At 41.8% G+C, this 17681-nt stretch overlaps 1 protein-coding gene across 1 annotated transcript in view; it reads left to right on the top strand.

The window, feature by feature from the left end:
• The window catches only part of LOC111187206 (calmodulin-binding transcription activator 1), a 104578-nt gene that overhangs the window by 16941 nt on the left and 69956 nt on the right, over positions 1-17681 (top strand). Inside the window, 2 exon segments of the mRNA XM_089901868.1 lie at positions 11674-11743; positions 16941-17059. Coding sequence (XP_089757994.1) covers positions 11674-11743; positions 16941-17059 — 189 coding nt within the window.

The following is a 17681-nucleotide window of genomic DNA, read 5'->3' as shown; positions in this document are numbered from 1 at the left end:
ATAAAAGAGTTAGAATATATTACAGTAATATGACATTAAATTTTATGTAATTGTCATTATTATTATTGGAGGTGTCAGAAATTATTTTAGGATCTTGTAGTCCTGTGGAGGCCATGTGACTATCAGTTACTCTTACACTCTTAAGGCAGCTCATTTACTCAGCACATAGTAATAAAGTGCCAGGCCCAGAGAAGGACAGTCATGGTCCCTGTCCTCACGCAGCTGACAGGGAAACCAGCGTTAATCAAGGTGCCATGTGTGATTACAACTGATACACCGCACTTGCCTTCTTAGTGCTGTATCACGTCCACGCTATGTAGGCGAGTGCAGTGCATCAGAAAGGGATTTGCTCATCTGAAAGCTTGGAGGAGCCTTCTTGAGCTGAACTCTGAAGGAAAATAGGAATTAATTGAGGGAAGAGTGAAGGAAGGACGTTTTAGGTAATCGGATGGCTGGTTAGGGAGATTCATGGGGATACTGTGGTTATATCTGGCTGTTTGTAGCTTTTTATTTTATTTTATTTTTTTTTGCGGTACGCGGGCCTCTCACTTTTGTGGCCTCTCCCGTTGCGGAGCACAGGCTCCGGACGCGCAGGCTCAGTGGCCATGGCTCACGGGCCCAGCCGCTCCGTGGCATGTGGGATCTTCCCAGACCGGGGCACGAACCTGTGTCCCCTGTATCGGCAGGCGGACTCTCAACCACTGTGCCACCAGGGAAGCCCTGTTTGTAGCTTTTGAGGAGTCCCTGAAGCCTTGACTCTGGTCTTTACCCCTTAAGTGCCTTGTGACTTTGAGCAAGTAACAACCTTTCTGAGTTTATCTACTTACTGTTTTTTTATCTTATGAGGCAGTGTGTAGCCATTTTTACTTAGAGATACTTACTGAAAACATACAGAAATTTAGGCTTGTGATCGATTGTATTTATATAATTCAAAAATAATTATTTTTCCGTGACCCTCTTTGGTTGTTTACTTAGAAGTGCAATGCTGATAAATTGAATATTTTTCTGAACATTTTTCCTAGTCTTGGAAATTAGGATTCACTTCTGTTCATAATACTCCAGAAGCTTCCACCCTGCAGGGGCACAGATGTGGATGTAACTGAGTCAAGGCAGGTCATAATGCGTGGTGTAATCATGCACTGGAAGGAACTGGGAAGACTTCTGGAAGGAGGTAGAATTTGACCTGGCATTATTGACGGGCAAACATGATGATTCGACGAGAAATTCCAAGCGGAGGAAATGTAGCAAAGGCACAGAGCCAGGAGTACCGGGGAGGCTGGGGTGCCTGGTGCATGTGGGTAGATGAGCCGGGCAAAGTAGGTAGGGGCCGGGCTGTAGGGGCTTGGAAAGTCAGACTGAGGAGCCTGGCGTTTACTCTCTCTGCTTTGGGAGAGGCTTTTAGGATTTTTTGTTGTTTGTTTTGTTGTTTGTTTTTTTAGCGGAGGAGTGGGATTGATTGGTTAGTCAATTCTGCTTGAAGGTGCTAATAAGGACCGCCTGCTTACTGCTCCGGTGTCCTCGCCACTGTCCAGCTGTGGTGAATTTTTTTAGATTCTGGTTGTCTCAGGGCACCATGCTTCCTCTTGGTTTTAGGCCTTGCGCACTGTCATCGCCTTAGCTTAGGAGGTGCACTTTCCTCTAAAACAAATACACACGTACTTACACATATGCTCTGTTTTGCTGCCTCTCCTCGTCCTCTGGGTTTCTGCTTAAATAACACTTTGCGGAGTAAGCCTTCTTGACCTAGATCGGGTTGTGTGCCCTTCCCTGGTGCACCCACAGTACTTTATGGTTTTCCTGGTCCTAGATCTTTTACTTGTGTTGAACTTGCTTGTTTACTTCTCTTTCTCATTCAGTTAGATTTACATCTTTAGTGGTCAGAGGCTTGAATACCTGGCACCTGGGGTGGGCTTAGTAAATGTTTGTTGGTTGAATGAATGAATGAGCAAAGAGGAAGGACTGGAGTTGGGAGACAGTAGCTCCTGGTAGGAACGTCGGTAGCAGTGGGTTGGAAAAAGGAGCTGGTGCGACTGAGCTGTATGTGTATGTGTGAGAGAGGCACAGTTTTGTGCCTGACTGACCGTGGGCCTTGAGGGATGAGAAGAGTTGGAGGTGACTTTAGCTTGTGAACCTCAACAGCTGGTGTTAGTGAGGCCATTAACTGAGGGAGGGAGGAATAAGGAGGGATATCTTTGGGGGAGACTGGATGCAAATGTATCGGTTCTGTTTTAGGTGTAATTGGGGTAGCGTTATCATGTATGCGTACAGTATGACATTGGGAGTGTGGATCAGAGATTAGGGAATCATTCATATCACCCTGTTTTTTCTCTTCATTGAACTTTCAGAGGGCAAGGGAGCCCTGGTGATGGAGTCCATAGAGGTCAGCCTCCCTGGCACAGGGCGGGGTGGAGAAGGGTGGTGAGTAGACCTGGAGGGGCAAATAGAGCCTCTGGCAGAGTATGTAAGTTTCATGAACGTAGAACCTTGATTGTCTTGCTTGTGGCTATTATACAGCTCTGTGCCCAGAACAGTGCCTGTTGGTTGAAAGAATGAATCAGTTCAGATGAATTAGGAGTAGAATTCACAGTAGTGGGTGAAATTGTCATGGGAAAAGAGAAGGGACTTGTGGGCAGAAATGTGGTGAATGCTTCCATTTAAGTGACACCAGAGGGGAGAGGACCAGAGGAGACGGAGGAAGAATGGTCAGAGAGGTGTGGTAGAACAAGAACATAAAGTCAGGGACGCTTAGTGCAAAGGGTTGTAAGGAGGTTATCAGTTGTAATGCCGAGAGGTTGAGTAGAATGAAGACTAAGGAAAAGGTACTGATTTTTGTCAATTTGATAGTGAGTTGAGAGAATGAGAAAGAGGTAGTGAGAGAGTAGACAATTCTTTCCAGGGTTTTGGTGGTAAATGCAGAGTGCTGGTAAAATGATAGTGAAATGATTGATCAAGTCCAAGGTGAGAAAAGTAATCACTGGGCCCTGATCAGTGTATTAGTTATCTTTGCTGCTGTAACAAATTACCATAAACTTAGTGGTTTAGAAAAAGACACATTTATTATCTGGTTCTGTGGGTCCGGAGTTCAGGCAGGGCTTTGCTGGACCTGCTGCTTCATGGCCTCCTAAGCCTGCAGTCAAGGGCTCATTTGAAGGCCCGACTGGGGAAGGGTACTCTTCTAAGCTCACGTGGTTCCTTCATGGGCAGAGCCAGCACGGTAGCTTGCTTCATCAGAACCGGCAAAGGAGAGTCTGCTAGCAAGACAGGAGGCGCGATGCATTCATGGAAGTGATGTCCCAGTGCCACATTCTGTTGTCAGAAGAAAGTCACTAGGTCCAGTGCACACTCAAGGGGAGGAGGTTATACAAGAGTGTGTGCTAACTTCAGGGGGTGGGGGTCATGGGCAGTCCACTGTGGTAGGGAGGGATGATGGCCCTAGGGGGCATAGGGCAGTTCTTCGGAAAGATGCCCTATAGGGCAGGATGGGAAGTTTTGGAGGTGCAGTTCCAGCTGAGGGTTCAGGTACGTCACGTTGGGGACCCTTCTGAGGAAGCCTTCCCTGCCGTCTCTCTTCATCCCCGATGAGAGGCGTAGGTGCCTCTTGCAGTGCTCTCTCCCATTAGATGGATTAACAGACTGTATTGTAATTGTCATTGATAAACCCTCTGCTTTGCAAAAATTGAATTATTTATCAGCAAATTCTTGGCCAATGGGGTATCTGTCCTGCTTGCCTTAGGATGTTGCTAAGGATAAAATCAGGTAATTCATATGGAAGTATTTTATGGAATGTAAAGAGATTTGCAAACAAAAGGCGTTGCCACTTTTCCCCTATGTTCAGTAGAGCACATGGACTGTAGCGTACATTTTACTTGTTAACTTGGGTTCATTTTGTTGTACCTAAGTTACTGAACTGGGCTTTAGTTAATGCTGTGATATTTTTAGGACTTTTCCAGTAGACTGTTTGCTTTTATGATAAATGACCCCAAACTGCTGCACCTTTCAAGTCCTTGTATCTAGTTTATTGTTTTTTAAAAATGTGTCCTTGCTGTCCCTTGTCACTTTTGCTTCTACTTATCTGTCAGTCTCTAGCTGTCCTTTCCCCTTCTGATTTGTTGCTTCTGATCTTCTCTGGGCTTGGCAACCTGATAATTAAGCTTATTAGAACTATGCATGGTTTAATAGTAATCAAGCTAGGACTGTGGATCAGAGAGCCCTTCTCACAGTGAAGTGTGTGAGCTTTTGCGCGTGGACAGATGTCTTTGGCCGCTGAGAGCGTCTTGGCATTCTTCCTAGTTCTGGCAATATTTGGATGAGGTGAGGCCCCACGTGGCCAGGTTCCATTCAAGGGGACGCCTCATTGCTCTGCTATGAGAAACAGTGTTCTCCTCCCCTTTGTTTTTGTTTTTCTGAAAAAAAATTTTATTTATTTATTTATTTATGGCTACATTGGGTCCTCGTTGCTGCGCGTGGGCTTTCTCTAGTTGCGGCAAGCAGGGGCTACTCTTCGTTGCAGTGCACGGGCTTCTCATTGCGGTGGCTTCTCTTGTTGCGGAGCATGGGCTCTAGGCGTGCCGGCATCAGTAGTTGTGGCTCACAGGCTTTAGAGCGCAGGCTCAGTAGTTGTGGCACACAGGCTTAGTTGCTCCGCGGCATGTGGAATCTACCCGGACCAGAGCTCAAACCCGTGTCCCCTGCATTGGCAGGCGTATTCTTAACCACTGTGCCACCAGGGAAGTCCCCTCCCCTTTGGTTTTGATGAGGTTTTAGTTTTGGGGCCGTAGCAAATAGTGATAGGTTATGGGTGGTCTGTGGTTCATGGACTGAAAAATGTTTGAGAAGCACGGAAAATCTTTCTACGAGATCAACATCCAGACTTGTGTGTGTGTAGCTGTTGTGTTGCTGGCCTTTCCTTTAGGATGTTGAACTCCCAGCTTGCATTCCTAGGTATTCTTCCATGTTCCTCGTGTGCTTTGGCTTTTCTGTCAGAGCAACTTGTGAACTTTTTCTGCCCCAACTTTTGCATTGGTTCTTTGTGGAGAAGCATTATTGCATTATTGGGAGAGAGCCTGTGCTCTGTGGGAACAGCCCAGGAGTCGTGTAGGGAGCCCTGCTCCTGGTTCTTGCTCTGTCCTCTCCCAGCCTGTGGCCCTTGGCAAGTGTCTCTGCCTGTGCCTTGATGCCTTTTCTAGAACAGACATCATGTCTGCTCTGCTGCCTTCTGGGGCCAGAATAAGATTTTAAATGTGAAAATGCTTGTTATATGTACATAATATCAAATGGAATGCCTAGCTTGTTGAGTTGATATTTTATATCTCTCTTTGAGTAGTTAAAAAAGTTATCAGTATTAGTAATGGTAAGTGCTACTGAGACAGTGTAATTTTAAATTTCATATAGTGTTTGTTTTTTTTTTTCTGAATATGTTCTACTAGAATCTATTTATACAAGTGAGGACATTTAATAAGTGCTCTTTGATTATTTTCAGAGTATTGAGTATACTGGCTTCCTAGCCAAATTAAATTTATAAAAATTCTAATGATATTGCGATTCATACCTAGAAGGAATTTTTTTTTTCATTCTGAAATCAGTTTAAATACGCTTTACATGAATCTCTGGTAATAGTGAATCAATTAATGTGATTTCTCAGGTCATAAATCAGGCTTGATATATTGTAGTATTAGTTCCTGTATTAGCTTCTTAGCCCTTCAACTGTTTTGTGGTTTGTTTTAGCAACTTGTTTGCTTTTGAACTCAATTCTAGGTGTTGAACTCAATTTGAGAGCCTAAAATGGTTTGTGCCCCAGTTACCTTAGAGGTTACTGCTTCACTTTCTTACTGCGCTGGCCCCAGTAGTAGGAAGTCAGCCACCTAACAGACGTTTTCCTTTTAACTTGATTACACACTTTAATTTTGTCTCTATCCCATAGGAGTATTGGAAGGGTTATTATAGTAGCAATTACGGTATATTTTGAACTTCTTGAAAAGAGGTAATACCTGAGCACAAAATATTTTTGTACTATACCATGTAATTTTTTTCCTCCACTAACCTTTTGTGGTTTGTGTTTAGGGTGCATGTTGGCTTTCTAGTCTCAGAGGTCATTAGCCCGGTTTTATCGAGGCCTCCAGAGCCTGGTCTCGGACAGACCCTGTGTTCCTCTTTGTTGAGCAGCCCTGTGCTCTCAATGGTAGCATTGGCTCTGTTGTTGTCTGTCAACATGGTAGAGTATTTTCACCCCCTTAGTTCTTCTTACTGGGTCGAAAGTAGCTCTTGTCTTACTGCTTGATTGTTCATGTTCCGGAAGACAGGTGGCAACTCGGGGTGGCCTCAGGAGAGGGAGACAGAGGTTCTTAAAAAGAGTGCTGGTCTTCAGTAAATCCTACCGTCACCAGGGCAAGAGATGGGACCATTCTTTTTCCTTTCCATGAACTTCTGGGAATGCCACTCGTCCATGAATTCAACGAATATTTGCGCTTCTATTATGTGCCAGACATTAAGTACCAAAAAAGCCAGACATCCCTTCAAGGATGCCCTGGATGTAGTCTTATCTTGAATATGTTAGAAAAATATTTATCGGAGTAGAAAAACTGCTAGATTGGGTTTAGATGCTGAATGGCCTTAGGGATTAAAGGTGGAGGTTGTAGGCTTAGAAGGTATTTCTGGAAGGAATGACTCTTCTATAATTAAAAAAAAAACCAAACAGTTACAGATGACATTGTGGCAGAGACTGCTAGCTGATCGCAAAACCTAGCTCCTCTTCCTGGGCAGGTAGCCAGACTGCATTTCCCAATCTCCCTTGCAATTAGGTGTGGCTTTGTGGCCATATCCTAGCCAATGGCGTGAGAGCTGAGAAGTGTGCCACTTCCAGGCCTGGCCCGTAGAACCGTCCGGCTCGGTTATCCGTGTCCTTTCCCTCTGCTGGCCGATGCAGAAGAGCCCAGTGACGTAGGAAGGCTCCTGCCATGAGATGGAAGGAGATGTGGGGCCTGAGCCGCTGCTTGGAGGAGAGCTGCCTCCTGATCTACTGTTTTGGACTTTACACGAGCAGGAAGTAAATATTTATGGTATTTGAGCCATGACACAGTTTGTTCTAAGAGTTAGCCTGCCTAACTAGGCACGATGCCTAGAATGCTAGGCAAAACTGGTGAGTTTAGTAAAGGTGCTGAGAATTTCGGACTCTGCCTTAATTTTGATTATTTATATGTCATGTTATATGTAATGATCAGTGAATTTCAAGGCTCAGTTTAAAACTATGTGACAAAACCTTTTTAATGTATCACTTTTAATTGATTCAGCTGGTTTATTGCATTCATTGGGGCACCTCTCTGCCTTTGTTTTAATAAGCTATGTGGGTCCTCAGCTAGCTTTAAAGGGACTCTATGGAGACTTAAGCATTGTCAGTCCTTATTTCAAAGAACTGTAAATACAGTTTTCATCATGCAGCTTCTCTGTCCAAAAGCCAGTAATCACTTCTCATTATATAGCATTTTGTTTCATTTATTCCATCATCCAAAATTGTGTGTGTATATATATATATATATATATATATATATTTTAGTATATAAACGAATGTGGCTATGTGTAACCCTCTGACCTAGGTTCTCTGAAGGGAGGCAAAAATGGATAAAACATATTTCATGCCTCCAAGGAGTTTGTGCTGGTACACAGATAGTTACTAGGTTTCCATACTGCTCTCATCTCCTCACTTCAGGCTTTAATAAATCATGTATTATTTCTTCATTACATTTTTTTTCTTTTTTTTTTTTAGTATTGTCTCCAATTAGATATACCTTTTGAAGGCAGGGAATACTTTAAAGAGCTTCTGTGTCCTCTCTTGGGTACTTCTAGCGGACATTGGACTGTACTTAATTGAGTAACCATCCTTGTAGTGTCTTTTGCTTTTCTTGCTTGGATATTCTGGCATAGTTTTGTACTATAGTTTGTGTTAACAGACAAAAGTACTTTCTCAGTCTATTAGGAATCCATGGAATTGTGCAGTCAGGAGTGTTGGGACTGGATCTTTATTAGATCTAATTCCTGATCTTTTAGATCATCCAGTTTCTGATAGTCTAGGTGTGGCCGTGAATCACGGGGGTGTCTCAGAGGCACAGACTCAGGCACCACTCAGACCTGTGGGTCAGAACCTGCAAGAGCCTCAGATGACCCACATGTGTGTTAAAGTTGGGGATGCGCTGCTCAAGGTCAACCTGTGATTTTATTCTCGAGAAAACTGGCAAAGTCAGAGAGTTAGCAGCGTCATACAGCTGTTTGTTTCAGTGGCTCCCATCCTTGGATACACCTTGGGATCACTTGGGAACCTTTAAAAAATACTGATGCCTGGGTTCCATCTCCATACATTCTGGCTGAAGTGGTCAGGATTGCAGCCTGGGCATCAGAATTTTAAAAATCTCCCTAGATGACTGAAGTGCAGCCACGCTGAGAGCCGCTCAACCTAGTTAGTGAGAGAATCCGGGTTTCCTGATGCTCTAATCAAGTAGTCCCTTTGCTCCACACATGGATGTACTTTCAGAAACAGAGCTCTCCCTACCTGATTTTTCATTGTAGAGCATCACTCCGTTTTATTTCCTTCACAGCATTTATCCCACTTACCACCTGCCTCCCCCACTGGCATGTACCGCATGAGTGTGGGACCTTTGTTAGTCTTGTGTACTGCTGGGTCCCAGCTCCTAGGACGGTGTGTCTGGCACACGTGAGGTGCTCCTTTCATGTGTGTAGAACACACGGAAGGAGTTATGATAAAGATGGAGGCATCCGGCAGGAGGGAAATACAGGCTATTCAGACAGCACCAGTTGGGCTTCTCGCCTCAGTCAGCGGGAGGCCCCCCAGGGCAGAGAGGTCCGAGTCAGACTTGAGAGCCAGCCAGGGAGGGCAGCATGCAGACTGGAATCCAGAGCTGGCGTTAGAGCTTGTACTTTTCCCACTCGGCCCTTGCCTGTGCGCAGAGAGCTCAGCTGTCTGTCCCGGCCTTGCCAGCAGGCGGTGGTGGGCCTGGCTCAGGACCCCGTGGCTCCAGATCCTCCGACCAGTGAGTGCCCCTCTCTGCACTCCGGAGCCAGTCTGGCTTCCAGAGCCAGGTCTCGGCCCGGTGAAAGGACCTAGCTCAGAGGCTGGCCCCGGGGTACTTCATACAAGGTAGCCATTGCTTGTGTGAGTTTGCTTGTTTCGCCTTATTTGCTTTGAGAACATTGTGTTTTTTAGGGTGGGATGTCATTTGATTTCACTCTCAAGTTATGTGAGTGAGTTTCTTTCCTGGTTAAATGAACTATTAAGACTTCATTTATTACGCTAGTGCTATTGAGAAATCATGGTTGGTTGTTTGTGATATTTCTGTTACATATGTTGTTTTTAGCGTTTAATTCTTTTGATTTGTTATTTGATACATTTTACCACTGATTTACCTGTCATCAAACTTTGAAGTCAGGTGTAAAAGTTCTTTTTATGAAGTCATTCACTAATGTGTTCCACTGTACATTAGTGGTTTTTAAAACTTTTGAGAAGACCATTGTGAGATGTCTTGATCAGTGGTAAACCTAAGCTATCTTGTTTTTTGGTAATAGGAAGCCAGAAAATGTTAAGTCTTGAACGTAAAACATTCTTTTTAACACCGTAAAATTTCAAGTTTCAATTTGGAAACCACATTAAGATGAGATGTTGCATTACGGTGCTGAGAAGGCTGTTGCTGGCGACTCTCAAAGATGTTGCCTGAAGTCTAGAATCCCACACTCGGTCGGGGGAGAGACTAATGTTGAATTTTCCAAAGGAACATGAATGCTGAGGTCAGTCCATGGTTCACAGGGAGAACCCTCAGGCCCGGATTGCTAACCAGTGGTTACCACTATTGATTAAATCAAGCAGAAGAAGGACAGTAAAAGTACTGGAACAAGAATCTTCCAGAAACACGAAATAAATGATTAGGAGCTGATGGTTATCCTGGTAGCAGGGGTCGCATTGTGGAGAAAGACTTTTTCTGTGGTGAAGCACCCACTTCCCGTGGCTCCAAGGGAGAGGAAGATCAGAGCCTCAGGGGAGTGAGTTTAGTCAGATTTCAGCACTCTTCGCGGCACAAAAAGTCCAGGCAGCCATCAGTGTATTGCCAGAAAATGTTAACGTTGTTAAAGATTATCCTCAGTGGGGCTTCCCTGGTGGCTCAGTGGTTGAGAGTCTGTCTACCGATGCAGGGGACGCGGGTTCGTGCCCCGGTCCGGGAAGATCCCACATGCCGCGGAGCGGCTGGGCCCGTGAGCCATGGCTGCTGAGCCTGCGCGTCCGGAGCCTGTGCTCTGCAACGGGAGAGGCCACAACAGTGAGAGGCCCGCGTACCACAAAAAAAAAAAAAAAAAAAAAAGATTATCCTCATTAACCGTAGTAACAATGGCATTTTATATTGAGTGGTACTCTTGAATCTAAAGCCCTTATGTGTGCATTATCCCATCCAATTCTCTGTACTTTTTTGGATGAGGTAATACAGAGAGGTTAAATTACTTTCCCAAGGACAGCTAGTAAGTGAGAGAACTGAGTTTTTTATATTTTAAACATGAAATGTTGAGGGTGATTGTTGAACTGTCTTTGGTTTTCTAGGCATATAAATCTGTGGTTTATAGTGCTGGAGGAATAATCTAAAATTTTATTTAATATTGCAACTGAACAAAAAGGGACCCAGACTAATTGGCTGGCAAGACTCAGAGAAATTCCCCCCCCCACTTTTAAAAGTTACTGTGGTATAGGTTTTTTCTTTTTTTAATATCTTTATTGGAGTATAACTGCTTTACAATGTTGTGTTAGTTTCTGCTGTACAACATGGTGTAGGTTTTTATATGAAAGCTTTAATTTTATCTACATGAAGCAGCCTGAGAGCAGAGACCTGGTCTTCCAACGTCTCCCTGACTCACTCCGCCCGCCATGCTGTTAGTTGGCACTCACAGGTCCGTTTGAATCAGTCAGGTATGGGCCTTGCTGTTGGGAAGCGGTAATGATGTCGTTGAATGTTGACTGAGCTGCAGAATGAAATGGCATTGGTTCTTCTTAGTAACAATTTACTGTACGTACAGCACATATGCTCCCTGTTAAAAAAAAAACTGCACAGGTACTAGAGGTTCAGCAGCATATATCTTTTTTTCACACACGTGTACTTTACATTTTGAAACACTCTTAGCCTACAGAAACATCGCAGGTGTAGCGCAGAGAACTTCTTTCCCCATGTGAGAGAGTTGCCGGTATGTTTCATCGCCCTTGACTATCAGTACTTTATTATGTGTTTCCTACAAACAAGAACATTCTCCTCCATCACCACAATGCAGGGATCAAAATCAGGAAATGAACGCACAGACCTCTCTACCATCGAATCCTCCGAGCTATTCTGGTGGTGCCAGTTGACCCAGTGCTGACCTTGTAGAGAAAGGCCCCGTGGGGACCCTGGGTGGCGCTTGATTGTCTCCTCAGCCTCCTTTGATCCAGAACAGTTCTCAGTCCTTTCTGACTTTCATGACCTTAACGTTTGTGAAGACTACAGGCCATTTTGTGGAATGTTCCTCAATTTGGATTTGTCCGATGTTTCCTCATGATTAGATTCAGGTTTTGCATCTTTGGCAGGAATATCACAGAAGAGCCAGTATTTATCTTTTTCAAAGATTAGTTTTACATTTTATTTTCTGTTTCCTTAGAGCGTTTCCCAAAGTGTATTCTGCGGAACTAGCACCTACTGTGTTCTCAACACCGTGCCACCTATAGAAGGTAGGATTCGAAAGCTTTTGACTTACAGGAAGGGGTGGGCTTGGCAGTGAGAGTAATTCCATCACTGTAGTGCAGGAAAGCCTGTGATGAGGAGGCCTGGGTTCTGCCTTTAACTTGCTGTGTGATCTTAGATGAGTTACTTAATCCATCTGGGGGTAGCAAAATAATACTCCCCTCGTAAAGTTTCTGTGAGGATTACAAAGGCAAAGGGTTTAATCACATGGAAAACTCAGAGCACTCTGCAAATGTTAGATACACTAATACAACGATTCTGTAATTCTAGTGTCAAATTCTGGGTGACTTAGGGTAGGAGCCTTGTGGTATTGCCGGAAAAGCCAGAGGTCATGTCTGAATCCCATTTGAGCCACTTACTAGCTGTAGATCTTGGGCAAATTGATCTGAACCTCAGGTTCTTCACCTGTAAAATGGGGGTGATTATGCCCAGACGGGTTATTGTGACGATTAAATGAAGGAGGACAATGTAAAATCCTTTCTGGATGCCTGATATAGAGTCCCACAAATGTCTGCTCCCTCATAAATGGTAGAAAATAAATGTACTTGATCACATGTAGCTCAGGTTGAAGTTGAATGGGACGAAGCAGGAGAGGATGCCCCAAACCCAAATTGACGGCAATTGATCGCAAGGCTTCTGGGCCTCGCCGCTTTATCTGCCCCCACCTACATGTTTTTAGATTGAAAATATAAAATTCAGGTAAATAGTGAGAAGTTTATTAAACCTGAGTTTGAGTTGACCTAGACCTGGGTCAGAGGTTTGGTAATATGATTGACAGGGAGAGGGTATCTGGCCACCTAAAAATAGAAAGGGTAAGATTTGATGATCACACGCACTCTAAGAAGAGGAAAGGGGTTGTGAAATAGCAAAACTAGTTACACTTTTCTATTAAAAAAACTTATTATTTTTTTTAACCTTTAAAAAAATCTTTTGGATAATTACAACTGAGTTTAATTAATTTTGGAGAATTTCTTTCGAGAAGAAGAAGAGAGGAAATCATACCAAGGCTTGGCACATCGTTGGTGCTTAATTAATATTTATTTTGGATGGATAGCGATTTGAAGGTCCTAGATTAGTAATGGCAGTATTTGCTGCTGTGAGCACTGTGCTGACTTGAATTTAACAATATGTGCTTATGTTTCCCTGAATCAGTTCCTATCCTACTAATTAAATCTAAGCACATAATAATTAGAGCTAAACAGAAAATTGTAGCGCTTCCTTTTAATTTTACCACTCCAAGTTGTGGATCAGATATATTCCCAGTAAGATTGAGCAAATTGGTACACTGTTAGACCAACTTATTTTGAACGGTTTGTTCTAGAGGTTGAGAGGTTAATCATGATCAACTTGATTGAATAACAGTGTTTGTAATTATTCACAAAACCAAAATTATTGAATTTTTATTAATTATGAATCAAAATAAAACGGATACATCATTTCCAGGTTAGACTTAATACAGTTATGATTTACCTTGTAGAAGTCAACAGTGTGTTCCAAGGAAAAGGTCAAATACATTTCTTTGGATTTAAATGAAGGATTTGGTAATGTGAAATCTCAGATTTAGAAATAAAACATGAAAATAAGAATTCTGCTTTTTGCCTAATTAACTAAGTGAATGAGCATTCTCGTACATTTTAGAAAGTTTTAGTTGAGTTATACGATGCCTCTAAAGTTATTATTTGGAAAATATTTGAAGGTTGACTGGAAAAGGTGGTTCATTCTCTGGAATTAATAGCTGTCAGCCAAACAAGTCATCTGTCAATTTCAAGAGCTTCACAAGTTCTTTTTATTGTGAAGTAGGTTAGAAAATTATTTTGTGAAGTCATGTATCAGACACGCATATTTTGCTAGATAATGATAGTGAAGTGTTTTACTGTATTTGGTTGACACTTCCATTTTGCAGTGTCACAGTTTAACTTTGGATTTAAATACCGAGATGCAGTTGAAACCACTGTATAACTTACTTTTAACATTAACTCAAGATACTGTTGGAATCCTTGTACTGAGACAAGGATTTAAAAACTGGTACATGTGTTATCTAATTATGATATCAATTATAGGTACTCCAAAAACATTAAAAAACAACATTTAATTAAACAACACAATTTTATACAGTATAGCCATGTGAGCAGTTCTTTTCTAATGTGAAAGCAAAGTTACTCTTTATTCCATTTTAACTAGAAAAACTGAAATTTGAAAAGACGAGTTTTAACAGTTTGGCTGTTTGAATTCCTGATATTCTTTTCCCAGTGTGAAAACTGCCCTCTTCATAATGCACAGTGGGAAAATTTACCCATTGTTATGTTTCTTAAAAACATCCAATTTATATACAGCATGAACCTAAAATTCTGGAAATAGCACAGTTTAAAAACTGATTAAGGGGAACCCGTTGGCCTGTCATACTTCTATTCCTTTTGAACCCATGGCCGCACATCCCCATATAGTGCTAAATTTAGGAACTTGATTGAGACAGTGCTCACACAGCTATTCTCCTTTTCCTCTTTAAAAGCCTTTGGGCCGATTCACTGCTGCCTGATTTGGTATCAGAGTGGAAGACAGAAGCCTTTTCTCTAGCAGTTAGTTGTGCTGTTGAGAAGAGTGCTCGCTCGCTCCGTGTCTCTCTCCCTCTCTTTCTCTCTCTCTCCCTCTCTCTCTCTCTCCCTCTCTCTCTCTCTCTCTCTCCCTCTCCCTCTCTCTCTCTCTCCCTCTCTCTCTCCCTCTCTCTCTCTCTCTCTCTCTCTCTCCCTCTCCCTCTCTCTCTCTCTCTCCCCCTCTCCCTCTCTCCCTCCCTCTCTCCCTCTCCCTCCCTCTCTCTCCCCCTCCCTCTCTCTCTCCCTCTCTTTCTCTCTCTCTCTCCTCTCTCTCTCCCTTTCCCTCCCTCTCTCTCTCCCTCTGTCCCTCTCTCCCTCTCTCTCTCTCTCTCCCCCCCAACCCCACACCCCCCCCACACACACCCCCACACTCACTCACGTGCTTCCTGTGCCGCAGGACAGCTGGGTCTTCACGGAGGACAGATGATTAACATCAGGTTGTGACCACAGACATAGAAACAGAAGCGGGGCTTTCACCTTCTGTTCATTGTCAAAATTATACGTAAATAGTTTTTTCAGAGCTATGACTACTCATATACTATTCAAAGTAAGCCAATTGATTGAGCATCTAGCATAGTACTGTTTTCATAGAAGGTACCCTGTAATCGGTAAATATCGGAATTGAGTATAGATTTTAGAATTTTTTCACCTCTACTTTGAAGATTCTACACATCAGGGGAGATTTTTAAAGAGCAGAGTAAAACCACTTTAGGGAAAGAGAGAAGGGAGGTAAAGGCTCATGTGATTTGGTATTGTGCACTTTAAAGTTTTATGGCCATGGTACCTCCCTTGGGAGGATGAAGTGCAGGGAGCATGCATAAGCACATAAAATTACAAAGGTTTTATAGTGTGTAATTAATACAGAACTTTCTATGAACTTGCTTTTACTTAAACCCTTTTTGTTTTTTGGTTTTGTAGCAAGGTTTTTTAAAAGTTTAATTTTATTTTGCTATTAAATTAAAATTTTGCAGTCAATTTTTAAGTTTTTCAAGTTTTTATACTGCTTGTAGAAATAGAGGATAGGCATTATAATTCAGTTGGTTGTGTAGTTCATGGACCAAAAAAGATTTAATATGCTAAAACTCTCAAGTTCTTCCCTATGGGAAGATGTAGTAAATTTCTTAGATGTTATTTCTGTACCCAGTATTTCCCTGTTAAGATCTTTTCCTTGAGAAGAAATGTGTTAATCAGATGAAAAGTGTTTGGAGAAGATTTTATTATGACTGTAGAAGTATTTTTTATTCTTTTATGTTTTTTGCATGTTCAAAAAATAGTCTATGCTAAACAAAATTGTAGTAAATGACTGGAAAAATATACTGCTGTATTTCACTTTCAACGTTCTTAACTAATACCTGTATGCCCATATAAGGTTGTTTAATTGTAAGGCATTTAAAATTACTGAATGTGACAGTAAATTCTCTAGGGATCTATGCCTGGAGGAGAATTAGAGATTATCTCATTCTCCTTGATTTGGGAAAGCTGAAAATATTAAGTAACTTACCCAAGGTCACACAATTAGAAAGTAGCAGAACTGGGCCAGAATCCTGGGCTCTTGACTTCGAGTCCTTTCTTACCTTACTGATATCAGAGTAAGTCATTTCACCTGTGACTTTCTGGAGCGAATTCAGTCTTCAGTATTTTAATATATTGCTCCTTGGCACCCAGTTATGCATTGTACCTTTTGGATGTTGGGGCTTCCATTTGGCATTAAAAAAAAATTGGAGTGGGTAATTTGAAACTCTGACCTAAATGTGTCAAACCTGGCAAGAAATTAGGAGCCAGGCAAAGGGACTTTGTTACAGGAATGAAACAAGAAATGATATGTAAATAAATAAGTGAATGAAAAAAGGAAATGATCTCTTTTAGAAAGTATCAGGGAGACTGATTATCAGATAGACATACCATCTAGTCTGAAAGTAAGGAGCTTTTTCCCTCACTGATTTAGAGGAGTTACGTTTTGATGAATACATTAATCGTATAGATATATATGTAAATCAAATTAATTAAAAGTGTATGTTTTTAGATTTAGGCTAGAAAGGCCAGCCTCTGTATTACCTAGGTAGCTAACTGGAGGTTTAAATTCCTTATATGTATAAGATTTGTAATTTTCTTTGGAAAGGATAAGTCTCATTTGTATTCTAGGGGATGAAGTAGTACTAATTTATCAATAAAGTAAGCAGTCATATTTTATTATAATTCCTCTTTTCTAAAAACCTTAAAAACATTTTCAGCTGTTAATAGAAGATTTCTAGGTGTTGTGAGTTTAAATCATTTTATAGTTTTGATGTACTTCATGGAAACCTGGTGAAAGACCCTTTAAAAGCAATGTTCTGTTTATGGGCAGCTGCTGGGGTATTCCCTGTTCATTTGCTCGCCATGGAGCAAAAAGCTCAATCTTATTTTAGAGCCTCTTGACCAGATTCCTGCTGCCATCTATCTGATAAGTGTGTAAATGAGTTTTGTTAACTAAGAGGAATAATGCTCTTGGTCTCCCAGTGACTAAAACTCAGCTGCTGTTTCTGACCTTGCCAGTGTACTTAACAGGAGATTTTCTCTATGATCTTCTCTGAATTTATTGTTTTCTTCTTTATAGATGATCATGGGAACAGCAATAGTAGTCATGTAAAAATCTTTTTACCGAAAAAGCTGCTTGAATGTCTGCCGAAATGTTCAAGTTTACCCAAAGAGAGGCACCGTTGGAACACTAATGAGGTAGATAAATTTCTATTTTTAGGGGTACAATTTTTTTTAAGGGCAAACTCGCTAGGTCATTTTGCATAGTATTACTTTATATTAGCTTTAAATTCAAAATATTGAACTAGGAAATTGTAAATGAGAAGAATACTTAATTTGGATTTGACAGAAACCAACATGTTTTTTGACCTATCTCTGATCTGCTTGGCTTGTGTTGAAAACTATCAAATGTGCACGCTGACTTACTAAGGTAGCATGAGTTTCTTCTGTCTTTGTGTTTTCTTGCATTTTGGTGTGTTGCATTTGGTGGTTGACTCTGTTTGCATCTCAGTTAAACCTTAGTTCTTACGTTGTCATGAATTGATAAGGGTACAGCTCCAGTATTCTACAGAATGTGCCGTGTCTTGACAGTGTGAAGTTTCTGTAGAATTTGGAAGGGCAGGGTTCTTATTAGCAAAATAGCTCTTGTCCTCTCTGATGAAGAAAGTTTGCATGGAGAATTAACTGGTTTACCTTAACGATAGGAATTTGTATTAAGAATGAAGGCTGTATAGTAGGCTGTTGATCTGACATTCAGTTAGAAGGAAGATTGATGAAGTAGAGTGAATCAGAGTTTATTTTGTTGGATGATGTTTCCTTT

The sequence above is a fragment of the Delphinapterus leucas genome, chromosome 1 (assembly GCF_059928025.1).
Source record: "Delphinapterus leucas isolate spDelLeu-1000000601 "Yukka" chromosome 1, BTC_Dleu_Yukka2, whole genome shotgun sequence".
NCBI lineage: Eukaryota > Metazoa > Chordata > Mammalia > Artiodactyla > Monodontidae > Delphinapterus > Delphinapterus leucas.
Note: the sequence above shows the minus strand (reverse complement) of the source record. Positions and strands in the feature narration are given on the sequence as shown.